Below are 13,344 nucleotides of genomic sequence, written 5' to 3'. Positions count from 1 at the left end.
TCCAAGCAACAGGAGTGAAAATAAGGCAAAGAGCTTGGAAGATTCAATATATTCACATTGAAATTCTTTAGGGGGGAAAAAAGTGAAGATAAGGTAAACAATCAGCCATTAATGACCAATTCAAAGCTCGTTGTCGTATTGTCTATTCATCTAACCAATCAAGCACGCCGTTGCATTAAATTTTCAACATTTGAATTTTCCTTCATCTACAAACTGTTTGTGATGTGATACACTGATTGAGCATAAACAGCTAGCCATAGTTATTATTTATTTTACAGCTTTCTTCGTCAACACAAGGACTATGTGACACATGACACACTGGGTGATCTTCTGTTCAAGAATGCTCTTCGAGACTTTCTCGGCATATCTTTCAAATAACTCGTCCAGTATCTCACTCCCGAATTGATGCACAAGCAAGGATTCAACCACTGCACGCGTGCCGTTTGCAATCGTCTTCCCGTCGAGTATGGTGTCGAGTTCGGTAGCATTATAATACTCGTGCAGCTTGTAATTCAACAACTGTGCTTGCTCGAGATGGAAGAATGAACTTTCACTCAGAATTATCGACTTCATTTCCTCCAGCAACGGCGCGTATAGTGGCAAATTGAAAGCGTCCAGTTTTTCTTTTGAGATGATCCCCTGGATGAATTGAGAGAGTAGTGCATCAAAACAAGATTAAAGTTGAACTGTAAATCAAAATTATAGATAGGATCGAAAGTTACCTCTATGGCCATTGAATTCAAGGCTTCGGATAATAGTTCACGAGTATAGATTAGCAAGTCATCATCCACATGATTCTGTCCGATAAGTGTTAGCACCATTCTTCCTTCACCACTTAATTCCTCATAACGAGACTCGAGGAATCTAGAGAAATCGCTTTGGAACTGTTCTCTGTATGCTTTCAGTATTTCAGGAGGGCTTGTCTTTGAAATATAAATATTTCCTCTGTTCGGTGGAATACCTTGAAGACTAGGAGCCTAATATTTTTATTAGTAATTAGCAACAAATTAAGCTCACTTTTTGATTATTTAACTAACTAATTACCTGGGATAGCCATGTGAGACTATAAGAAGAATGAAAGAAGTGAACAGTCGAAGAAGGAAACAGTCTCCCATGAAAAGACCCTGGAACACCTGCAATGTAATATGGCGGAAGCAGGTCTCCTTTCTCTTCCTCAGTCTTCTTTTTAAAGTTTTCCAAAGATTGAAACACACTGTTGAAATCATTTCTTGGGAGATCATTCAAGAAGAATTGTATCTCGGGTAGTGGTGCCTTGTCTGAAAACTTGGTATGTAGTTCGCTGATAATGTTGAGAACTTGAGAAACCACTAGCAGTGTGTTAGGACCCGAAGAACAACCAAGGTCAACGACAGTGAAGCTCTGGAGGGGCAATAATGCCTTGTACATATCTTCTATAGCACTCTCCAAGATAGTTTTTGCGTTAATGATTGCCTTGCTCTGAGCATTATTGATTAACAGATTGTAAAATTCAAAATAAATTTAAGTTTGATTAATTAATGATATCAAAACTAACTTGATGCCAAGAGTTGAGAGCATAGCTATGTTCCCCGTCCCCTCCAACCATTCGGAGTGGCTGTTCAACTTCTCCTCGCTCAGCCTCCATGGTTTTAGCTCTTGTAAATAGCTAGTTATTAAGTCATGTCTGATTGAAGAAGAAGAAGAAGAAGAAGAAGAAGAAGATGATGATGATGATGATGATGATGAGAAATAGATGCAGACCTTGCTTGGGTACGGCCACCACCAAATGAGAGAGTTCGTATGTTCTCTTTTTTATCTTCCGGACCAAGACTTTATATAGACAGAAAAGAAGTTTCAAGCTTATCCTTCTTCTTCAAAGTGTGTTTCAAGCTGTGGCACTTAGCTTCGAAGTGACATGATAGAACATTGATTTCAATCTGTTGGTGTGCCGTGGAAGATATTCTTTTATGCAAATTCTACAAGATTGAAATGTATAAGAGTACTGATTGGATTGGAGACTTTTCTCGAGGAAAGTCAATGAAGCGTATTAAATGTTTCTTTAAAAGTCAACTCTTTTTTAAACATGGAAAACTTATCTCATGTTCTTTGATTAAATGTTCTCAACTTGATTCTTGTCGATCGCGAAGTAGCCTCATTGCTTGGACAATATTTATTCTTACATTAAATTTTATAAATAATATACAATAAAGATACACAGGTTATACGAATATAACTATGCAATACTTTATTCGATGATGTAGAAAATGTTCGACCACCAAATCTGGCTCTATCATACCATGACATGATTGACAACTAACCTTGTACAAAAAATAAAATGATCAATGCTGAAATAACAAAATGGATAATTAAGTAGCCACTATGCAAATGAAATAAACTTAATGGACTATGTAGAAGTCGTCACCATAACTATCACTGAGTATCTCTGAAATAATCTCCAACTTTATTGATCAAACCTCGAAAATCGCTTTAAATCTGTGAATTTGGAGGTAAAAAGAAAAGGAAAAAGAAAAAAAAAAATACAAAGTGCAAAGCGAATATACGAAAGATGAGCATGAAAATATTTTTAAAGAAGGCAACAACAATATTTATCTTTTATTTTTTCCATGTCATTCATCTTTTATTTCCCTTTTTAATTAATATCATCAGTTCTCCTTATTTTCTCATTTGCTACATTTCATCCATTTTTGTCTTATTGGTAAATGACATACAATATACCCATCCAGATAAAGTAAAGGTGAACAACCTATATTCCACTTAATACAAACACATCATGTTTAAATGAAACATATCAAAGTGAGCGACCTACAACCCATTTGAAAATGATGCATTGTACGTATAACCAAGTGAACGATCTACAATCCACCCATAACGAAATTGCATCGTAAGTATGCATCTATACATAATAGATGGGGTAAATGACCTGCAATCCATCCGAAAAATACCTCACAAAAAAAAAGTTGAACGACTTGCAATCCATTTCGTGAGGTGTCTCACATAAGAATAGGGTGAACGCCCTATAATCCACCTTGTGAGAAGAAATTTATTTCCATTTGATTGAAGTTTATACACGCACAGAAAGACTTAAAAGTTTTTTTTAACTACAAAACAATATATATATATATATTTTGAAAGAGTTAATTCATTATTACTCTAACATAATTAATCTCATGTCTTTTATAATTAATAGAATTGAAATTTCATAGCATAAGAATTATATTCATTTCTTTATTAACTTGGTTGAGAAATAATATAATTTCTTACAAATATCAAGCCGAAGCACTCTCATATAATTATATTTATCTATATATATATATTCTCAATTAGAATAACTAGACATAATTGATTTATGATATTAATCAATACTTTATTTTTCATAATAATTCAGGTTATCATTTAAAGTTATCATTTTTTTCTTGTTTTGTTATCAAATTTTGGAAGAGCAACAATGAATGAAACAGGACAAGCAAATATAAATAGCAAAATTAAACAAATTGAGATATATAAAAGCTTGTAATTTTTTATTTCTAACATATACTGAAACCCTTATTTACTTATTATCATAAACCCTAAGATGACGATGCTAACAGCAAAGACGTTCAACAACAACGACGACGACGGAGGGAGGATTTGAGGATGGGTGAATGCTAATCCCTCTAAAAATTTTAGGATTAAGGAAAAACTTAACAAGGGGAGGAAGAGGAAAAGGTCAACCATGGAAAAGAAGGGTTAGATTACAATTTACTAGCAAATTTAAGTTTGATTAATTAATGATATCGAAACTAACTTGATGCCAAGAGTTGATAGCATAGCTATATTCCCTCCAACGATTCCGAGTGGCCGTTCAACTTCTCCTTGCTCAGCCTTCATGGTTTTAGCTCTTGTAAATAGCTAGTTATATATTAAGTCATGTCTGATTGAAAAATAAAAGATACATGAAATTGGAAATTAATGTGAATATGGCATGATTCATATTTGTTCTATCAAAGAGAAGAACAGAAGAAGAAGAAAAAAATGATGATGATGATGATGAGGAGGAGAAATAGATCATGCAGACCTTGCTTGGGTACGACCACCACCAAATGAGAGAGTTGGTATGTTCTCTTTTTCATCTTCCGGACCAAGACTTTATATAGACAGAAAAGAAGTTTCGAGTGTGTTTCAAGCTATGGCACTTAGATTCAAAGTATTTCTTTAAAAGTTAACTCTTTTTTTAAACATGGAAACTTATCTCGTGTTCTTTTATTAAATGTTCTCAAGTTGATTCTTATATGATTCATCCATTTAAAAAAAAATTAATGAGTTACATTTGTTATAAATTGTTTTAATTATAAAAATTTTTAGAGACCAAACTGAATATAAATTTTATTATAAATTTTTTAAAATTATTAATTACAAGAGTTACACATTTTTAAAATTAGAGATTATAGAATGATGATATATATATAAACAAGTGCGTAGTTGACACGCATGCCATTATTGACATATCATGATTTTGTATTTAATTGCACCAAGTTTTTGGATCAACTGTAATTATACAATTAGTTGACGCTCTGCAGTGGAATCCATTAATATCTAACCAAATGACTAACATCTGAAACAGGAACAACAAGGAAAAAGGGACTCAAATCACGAAATAAATCGAAAAATTAAGGAAGGCCAAGAAGAGATAGAGAGAAATGGATACTGTAGCAGCCGAGTTCGATACCGAACATCATTCGAGGAAAAACTAGTTACAGATAATTAAACCATCTGGAACTTGTTATATAACATCTTAAGCTGTAAACGATAATGTTACAAAATGGCAAGCATAATCAATTAGCATTCGCCTCTATACAGGGATTCTCTAGCCTAGACAATTCATAAAATTGTTCTTGTGTGCAACTTATACGATAAATTCTGGAACTTAACCTAAAATCGACATAACACAAAGCTGCCCTTAGTTGCACTGTGCTTCGTACTAGCATCAACATGGCGTCCAAACATAAGTTCATCCTACATAAGGAGGCCTCATGTCCAGAAAAATACAATTGAGTCGCAAATTAAAGGGTACGATGCTGATGAGCAGGTATCGGTTTGACTACTGGATCCACGTGAAGTCGAGGCAACACTGAAACATATCAACCTACATTCAGTTTATTGTCAATGGCCATTAGTGACGCTGTCTTGCACGTGTTTTCTTTGCTGGTAGATAGCCTTCCAGCGAGCTACCTCCTCTCTGAAAACGCAGAAAAATGATTGATAATCATAATGCATATATAAGATGTTTGAAAACAATCTAGTAAGTCAATCCAGATTAACATAATGTATTTAAAAATATAAGAAGGCAATCGAGTGAGACAATCAAGAATAATTTAGCATCTGAGCAATGAATCAAGCCAAAGGATTTAAGGGACAAGGATTGATATGAAACAATGGAGACAAGGCTTTCAGAGAGAGAAAAAGCCCACGGACTTCTTTGCCGTCTTGGAAAAAACTATTATGAAGATGTGTATGAGAATCTGAGAAAGCATGCTAAAACAATTATATATACTATAACTACTCTGTTCAGGAAAATTTCTCTCATCTAGTAAAAATACAGTTGTGACAACTGATTGTCAGTTTAAAAATGAAAATGATTGCTTTAAGAACTAGTTAATGCACTTGAATGTGCCAATGTAGTTTATCTCAATGAATATGTCAACATAGCACTTACGATGAAAGTGGCATGCATATTCATGTGCATGCCACATTAATCTTAAATTGCTTTACTGGTTTACCATCTTTTTCAACACACATGTTTGACATAATAATTCCATTATTTCATGTGATAGTTGATTAGCATACAAGGGCCAGGTTGCAGTTCTCGAGTTGATACTTTAAAAAACACTTCATCATTGATTCAATCAACCATGAATAGAAGAAAAAATCTGATCAAATATAAGGGATAGTAACAACTAACCTAAGACAATGTCCAATTGAATCATAATAAAGAAGGCCAACAATCTTGCGCTTCCCATTATTGCCGCGTACCCCACCACGCTTGACCACTGGCAACTGTTTAATTCCCTTAGCCTCCATAAGCTGCTTTGCAGTTGTCAAATCTGTGTCAGGAAAGCAGATTATCAACCCAGTTTCTCTATCCCGATGCTGAATCCCTCTACCAAGGCAGGATGAAACTGTGTGCACGTTCACCTGCAAAAATGATTCACAATTTATGGTTCAATGAAAAGAGAGGATATTTTCCTAGCTCTATATAAGAATGGAGATTATCAATTGCTCATGAAACAAACCAAGTTGGGAATCAATAAGTTAACTAGAGCATGACAAGTACTTAGGCAATGCCAGGGCAACTTGATGATTACCAAGATTATGCTCACATAAGTTGCTCAAAGATAACATCATAAATCCTAGAGTGCTTACATCTGAGATTTGTGTATCTCCTCTGGGAGTACTAGGAAGCTCTTCGCTTGTTTCAAATCCTTTCCTCCGAATGTCACCAAGTGTAAGAATACCTTCAAGAAAGTCTTCATGGTCGATGATAAGAACACAAGTTTGTTGATTATCATGCATAAGTTCAATGGCATCCTTTAGTATAGTGGTTGGATGAACTTTAACATAGGTCTTTGACATGGCTAAAGAAACCTGGAGGAGGAAAAAAAATGTCTATCTGAAGTCCAACAGATTAAGAAACACTAGTCGTTCCAGTAAGACAGTTCCCTCATCACATTAGCCACCCCCAATAAATTCATACCTTAAGATCATCCAGAAGCACTTCATCGTTGATGGTTCCAAAATGACGAATGTCAGCTTCCAAATGAGAAAGTTCGAGATCATCACCATCATCAAGTTGCCTCAAGATCATTTCATTCTTGTCTTGAGTAGATAAAGAAGAATATCCACGTCTAGGAGACTTTGCGTCTTCGTTGTCCTTTGGCTGGTTTACTACAGAAGGAACCCATATAGCTAAACCAACTGCACCCTATTAAAGTTTACATGTACTTAATGCTAAGAACTAAGTGAAGATACAAAGTTATACTTGGGAGCAATGGATATTGTAATTATGAACCTAAAAAGTTAGAAGAAGTAACAGCAACTATGTGTTGACTATAATTGCCAACTTGTTCAAAAAGCTGCAACAACTAATTAACCTCTGACCTTCTGCGGACACATGATATATAACCGAAAGAAACCAAATTTGATGACAGCAATTATATCTTAAGAAAACAATGGACACATGATATAATAAATTAATGACAATACACCTACACATGTAAAATGAGAGGAAAAATGAGAAGAAACAACAAAAGCTAGAATACAGAAAATAATACAAGCTATAAAAAACTTGATTAAAAAAACAATATCTCAATTACTAGCATCTGGATTAAAACAAATTCTGTGAATTTACCATGAGAGGGAGCAATATTGTGTAGTCCTTTGTCAGCTCAAAGAGCAAGAGTACCGACGTCAGTGGAACCGAACACACTGAAGCCAGTGTAGCAGCCATTCCAACCTGTATGATATCAGTTTTAAATTGTTTGTAGGAAATATGAATTTCCTTGCATTTTTAAAGAACATGACGGCACCTACTAGTGCATAAGCTTGTGGCTGTGCAACAGCACCATTTCCTGGAATTGCTGAATTTATGAGTTCTGCAGCTGAGCCTCCAAAAACTGCACCAAGGGCAGCACCAATCATCAAGCTTGGGGCATAAAGACCACCTACAAGTCCAGAACCCTTGCAAAGAGCAGTAGCGACTACTTTTGCCCCAACTAGTTGAGTTAAAAGCCATATTCCTGGTGCCGAAGCACTCTGTCCTGTATGCAAGATCTCTTCAACATTTGTAAAACCCCAGTATAGAATTCCAGGATATTTGAGAGCTATCATGCCTGCTCCTAAACCACCTAAAGCAGGCAACATAACAGCTGGAAGAGCAAACTGGTCCTTTATAAACTCAAAAGCCTTTGTGAACCAAACTACCAAGCGAGAGAAAGCCACACTCACTGCCCCACAAAGCATGCCCAGGATGAGATATAGTGGTAGTTCTGCACAGGAAAAAAAAGTAAAATTTTAGCACTGAAATAGGGTTACAAACCTTATGAACTTTGTCTCCAAAGCAATCAATTTAATCAAAACTATCAACATGAATTCTTCCTCAAAAGACTCAAGCAATATCCAAGTACCATTCAACAAGTTCTTACAGGGAAAGTATATGAACCCTTACTAAAACTTCAAGCTGAAATATATGCAATAATTTTTAGCACAAGCAGCATCAAGAGGAGTAACAAAACAGACCTAGATTTCAATAACACTAAAGATAAAGGATAATAAGAAAATTAATTCTTCTTTTGAAAAAATGAGCACAATATCATGAACATTCTTTCTAAAGATCTCCCAAACATACCAAGAACTAATTGAGGAACACACCTGCCCTAAGGACTTGTTATACTATTGCAGTTATGTAATATCTAATGGACACCTAGAATATAGCACTCCAAAACTACAGTTCTCTTGTTGTCTTTACAAATAAATATTAGCAGAAACAAGAAGAAAACCTCTATCACTTTGAAACCACTTGATTTTTTCTAACAAAACCAGTTTTTGTCTCGCTAGCTAGAGGCAGGTAGAATTATGTTGTTTGTGCCTTTTTATGAAACCTGGATTCTGCCCTCATTAACATTCAGAATTCCAACTAAAATACCAAAAAGATCACATGTAGAACTACTAAGATGCTACAACAAACATAAAGAAATCATGAAGAGAACAGACTTGACTAATGAGGGCATTGTAGTGAAAGAGTAGATGGGGATCCATTTGTCAAGCTATGTCATTCTATTTGTAAGAGGATGCATTGCTTTTTGCCAAATGTTTTGAGTGGCCAAATACATGAGAGAAAGATCAATGGATGGAAGGACATAATCTGAATGTAATGGGTCTACGTACTCCAACGTGCCAATATCCTTAAATTTTTCGTTTCATTAACCAAATGCAATTAGAATGAAACTAGATGACACAGATATTAGATAAAATTAATATGCTCATAACATCAGAGTGACCAGACATTCCTAGTGCCATTCTGGTTACCAATTAATAATTATGTCACAAATGCAAACTTTTGACCTTCCACACAAATAATTGAAGTCTCCAGAGCAACAACAAAATTTTTGATAACTACCTAGCAACATCAAACTGGCCTTGAATTAGATAAAATACCAGCAGCAGATTTCAGTTCATATGCCGGCACAATAAAAGCTGGCTTCTCTCCAAGCAAAACATTTGACACTGTTGATGAAATAACTGATGCCAATATGATCATAGCAGTGGTAAATGGAGGTGAGTTTTCTGCTCGAAGTGGCCTCAGTACAGTTTCAATGGCGAAAAAACATCCAGCAACAGCAGCATTAAAACCTGAATATACACAAAAATGTCAAGAAGTGTATTTCCATATTTTCAGCAATATAACAAACGGTTCAGCAGGAGAGCAGATATGTAGCCATATAGGAACTAGGGACAATAAGTTGAAGATAGAATAATCCAAACAAATAGTTAATGTTGATGCAGTCTTCTTTCTATTTTTACTCTCCAACTTAAAAGTGTCTGCTTTGTCATTTTTTCCAGTTTTATAACAAAGATTGGATCTTCAACAATGACGAGAACAATTAGACACACCACATAAAATAACTCCAAAATTTATAATCTGCACCTGAAGCAATTCCAGCAGCGGCACCAGCTGCAACAAGAGCAATCCTCCTTTCTCTATTGTTCTCCATCATTTCTGAACACCCATTTGCACATGACTTACCAATATCTACACTGGGTCCCTCAGGTCCTAAAGAACAACCAGTACCCAGAGTAACGGCAGCCTGGATGGCCTTTATTGTTGGAAATATAGCGGCCAGCAAGTCAAGACCTTGTCTTTGTGATGATCTTGACTGGTTTATCTGGTCAAAGATTTCAAGTAGACCATGCATCATTCCAACGACTACCCCTCCTGTTACTGGAATCAGAAGTATCCTATGCCAGGTATCAGCCAACCTTTGTAGGCGGAGCCAAGCAGCACCCTCATTTGGGGTACCAGCCCATGCCCATTCATGTATCACATGTACCTATTCAAAGAAGCGTTACTTCAGCAACTTCAGATATTTGAATTTATTAATAGTATTTAGCACAATCTAATTACTAGTGGTATAACCTTACGAGGAGCTCAATGGAGGGACAAAACTAATGTAGATGATCTCAAATAGTTTGGACAAACATAGCTTGATTATGACGATTCAGGGGGAGCTAAGAACCCTAACCAATGTTAACATCAAGGTTTCTCTTTCCAAGACAAATTTTATGATATCTCTGAAAAAAAAATCACATTACTGATTTAGCTCTGAGTGTGCATGTAGTCTAAGAGGAATGCAGACTGCAGATTTGAGGATGTTTCTAAGAAAGGGATAATTGATGAATCATTAACCACAAGAATGCTTCCTTCTTGATTAATGATTTCCTTAATTAGAGATATTGTTTCCTAGATAAATCTCATATTTTTGTAGTTTTGTAACCCAATTAGATAGCAATAAGAAGTTTCATGTTAAACAAGGATTGGTATCAAAGTCCACCTGTAGAGGTAGGCCTATCGAGCAACAGTAAATCAGATATGGCATGGTTGTTTCCATTAATTCTTCACATTATTCTGATCTTTGATTAATATTTTACAAAAGAAAATTTTCAGATGCATCATATAACCCAAAAAAATGTCATAAAACACCGATCCATGACACGGGAATAAAAATGCTAAAGAGAAAAGTCGTCGCTCATCAGCGTTCGGGACCAACAGTTTGCCATTCAAAAATTAGCAGGGTGACGGAAAGTCAAGTACTCACCCCTCGATTAAATGCGGCAACACAAATACCAGTGGCAAGACCAAGAAGGCACCCTATGAGCAGCAGCGCCCACTCAGGAGGCGCCCCGTCCCCGAGGGCGTCGTGCGACCTTCCATCTGATCGAGGCGACAAGCCGCCCCGATCCACATGCCGCCGACTCAGGTTCCGGTTAGAGAGCCCCCGATCCAGGTGCCGAAGAAGATCTCCGATCCCACTCTTCTTCCCCGCAGTCGGACTCCCCGTGCCTCCCGCCGACGTCCCCAACAAATCTGGGCCCTGGGATTCCAGATCCGGCCCGGTCGACAAAGGGGGAGGACGGAGGAGGGATTTGTGATCATCGAGCTCGAACTCGCCACCGGGCATCGTCGCCGGCCAGGTCGAAGAACCCTAAATCTTCATCCACGGGAGAATCCTAAGGAGGAGATCTGCTTCAGCGAGCGACGAGAAGAACGGGAGCGACGATCAGGTTCGCCCTCGCTCCGCTAGTTTTCTTAGAAATCAAAGAAAAGGCAGGAAGGAAGGGAGAAACCAGGGAGCCAGTGCGAAAACGTGTCGGTATATATAGTAAACACGCGTATAGTTTAAAATACGGGTAAAATGTACGGGTAAACGGAACAAGGGTGGCCAATTACTCTCGTTATGTCGGCAACTATGCCCAACCATCGGATGGAAACAACCGCGTTGGATTTGCACATCGAACGGTTCACAGGCTGCCACATCTACGCATTCGTTTGGCGGGCGCCCACTGAGAAGTCGCGATGCCAAGTCTCCCTCGCCAGTGCGCCACAACGGGCGGCACGCTTGAACACGTGTCGTCAATCTCGTGGTGCTTCAGCAATGCGGGAACTAGTCGTCCTCGTAGCGGCGATTGGGTGTTCGGAAGGCGACAGCAAATAGTCAGGACGACGAATTGAAAGATGCCACTTGTTGATAATATTCGCTTTGTGAGTGGGTTGCGACGAAGAAGTCAAAGGAATGGATTGGAAGCAAAGAAATGGAGGTCGTGTGAATCATGATGCCCACTGAACAGAAACGCGTGGGCAATAAAGAGCATATTCGTGATTTATTATGAGAATATGTATTACATTCCTTTTTTAAATTAAAAATAAATAAATAAGAATAAATATTTAGTTTTCGGACCTGATCTATTTAATTTCATAAAAGTTTTCTATCAAACATTAAAATAAATCAGGAAGTATAAATGACACAATATTCCAAAGAAATTAATCTACTGTATCGACAGAGTTAGAAATTTTATATTGGATGAAAGATCGTCGCCCTTCATTTTTATAACCCTATATTTTTTATCGAAAAATTGAGGGGATGATACTATATACACCGACACAACAGGAGAAATGAGGATTCATTGGGCTTTATATGGGCTTAATGCGCCCATATCAAAGATGGAATGGGCCCATTTAGGAAGTGTGGAAAATATTTAATTGAGACAATAAAGGTCTTGCTCAACAACTAGAGAGAAACGAAGAGTAAACTTTAATTTGAGCTATTATTGGATGTAGAGAGAGTATTATCGACACAAACGAGCTAGTGAACAAAAACTTCCAATAAGACGGATCACAAAGACCAATAGATCCACTTCCTGATTTATTTTGATAATCAATAAGAAACTTTCATAAAACTAATGTTAATTTAAAAAAAAAATTGATAGATCTTCTTAGAATCCTTTATATTTTCTCCTTCATAATTAGATGTTAGAGGTAGAAACACCTCTTACAAGTTGATTACAAAGAGGACATGAGATTTACAACAAAAGTGTTAAGATTTTGCAAAACGACTTAGAAAATTAATAATAAGATTGTTGTAGGTCAACACGGTATACTTAATGGTTAGCCCTTTAAAACCTTCTCCTAATAATGAATTATCGATGCAAACTTACTGTGTTGGGGGTCATCATTCAATTGGTTGACATCATTAGTTGATTGATTAACAAAGAGCTTTATCCATTCATATTGTTTTGGTGTTGTTTAATCTGTCTCTTATAGTAGCATTAATTGATTAATCATCAATATCAGTCGATTATTCTTTCAAACTTTGATTGATATGATTGAGCTTGTCTTGTTGAGCAAGTGCATGTTCTCATGACTCTCAATCTACCATGCAAAAGTCCTCTGTTGTATTCTAAAGTTTTTCGTCATGCAATTCATCAAATGTCTCATACCATTTTATCTGTATGAATTTGCCTATATATAAACTAAGGTCTCCAATTGAATCAACTAATCAATGAAAGTTTCTACCGATCTCCCAAGTAAATTCAAATAGCGCTTTCGGCTAGACATTCACAATTTGCTCATCGCTAAACTAGTCATGTTCTATCAAATACTCAACCATAACCCACAAGGGTCTTTTTTCCCAATTCAAGTATTTAACTATGACCCGATCCATATATATTTTATGTCTTTTCCACCAAAGAGCATAATCTTGTACTAGTTGAGATTCAATCCATGATACGCGATATCTTTTTTGCATGTGTCTTTAC

General features: G+C 36.5%; 2 protein-coding genes across 6 annotated transcripts; both read right to left on the bottom strand.

Annotated features, from left to right (window-relative positions):
• Positions 1 to 143: 143 nt before the first annotated feature.
• Positions 144 to 1,888, bottom strand: LOC141815004 (S-adenosyl-L-methionine:benzoic acid/salicylic acid carboxyl methyltransferase 3-like). Of its 5 annotated transcripts, XM_074702966.1 has the most exons (6): positions 1,741 to 1,888; positions 1,535 to 1,634; positions 1,045 to 1,458; positions 723 to 977; positions 528 to 639; positions 285 to 489 (listed from the first exon to the last, which is right to left on the bottom strand). In XM_074702966.1, the coding sequence occupies exons 2-6, from the start codon at positions 1,622 to 1,624 to the stop codon at positions 422 to 424; spliced, it is 939 nt and encodes a 312-aa protein (XP_074559067.1). In that variant the 5' UTR covers positions 1,625 to 1,634; positions 1,741 to 1,888; the 3' UTR covers positions 285 to 421. The 5 variants fall into 5 exon arrangements, with proteins under 5 accessions (XP_074559065.1, XP_074559066.1, XP_074559063.1 ...); XM_074702964.1 differs by having other exon boundaries at positions 144 to 639; positions 1,535 to 1,663; XM_074702965.1 differs by having other exon boundaries at positions 144 to 639; positions 1,535 to 1,645.
• Positions 1,889 to 4,791: 2,903 nt separating this feature from the next.
• Positions 4,792 to 11,362, bottom strand: LOC141814620 (chloride channel protein CLC-f-like). Its single transcript, XM_074702561.1, has 9 exons — positions 10,848 to 11,362; positions 9,680 to 10,082; positions 9,190 to 9,384; positions 7,567 to 8,021; positions 7,385 to 7,489; positions 6,731 to 6,958; positions 6,400 to 6,621; positions 5,939 to 6,171; positions 4,792 to 5,215 (listed from the first exon to the last, which is right to left on the bottom strand). Exons 1-9 carry the CDS (start codon positions 11,208 to 11,210, stop codon positions 5,140 to 5,142), a joined length of 2,280 nt encoding a protein of 759 aa, XP_074558662.1. The 5' UTR covers positions 11,211 to 11,362; the 3' UTR covers positions 4,792 to 5,139.
• Positions 11,363 to 13,344: the final 1,982 nt, after the last annotated feature.

Source organism: Curcuma longa, chromosome 21 (assembly GCF_044706935.1).
Source record: "Curcuma longa cultivar G26 ecotype Majalengka, Jawa Barat chromosome 21, ITB_CL_G26_1.1, whole genome shotgun sequence".
Lineage (NCBI taxonomy): Eukaryota > Viridiplantae > Streptophyta > Magnoliopsida > Zingiberales > Zingiberaceae > Curcuma > Curcuma longa.
The sequence above is the reverse complement of the archived record's forward strand: the minus strand, read 5'-3'. Positions and strand labels throughout refer to the sequence as shown.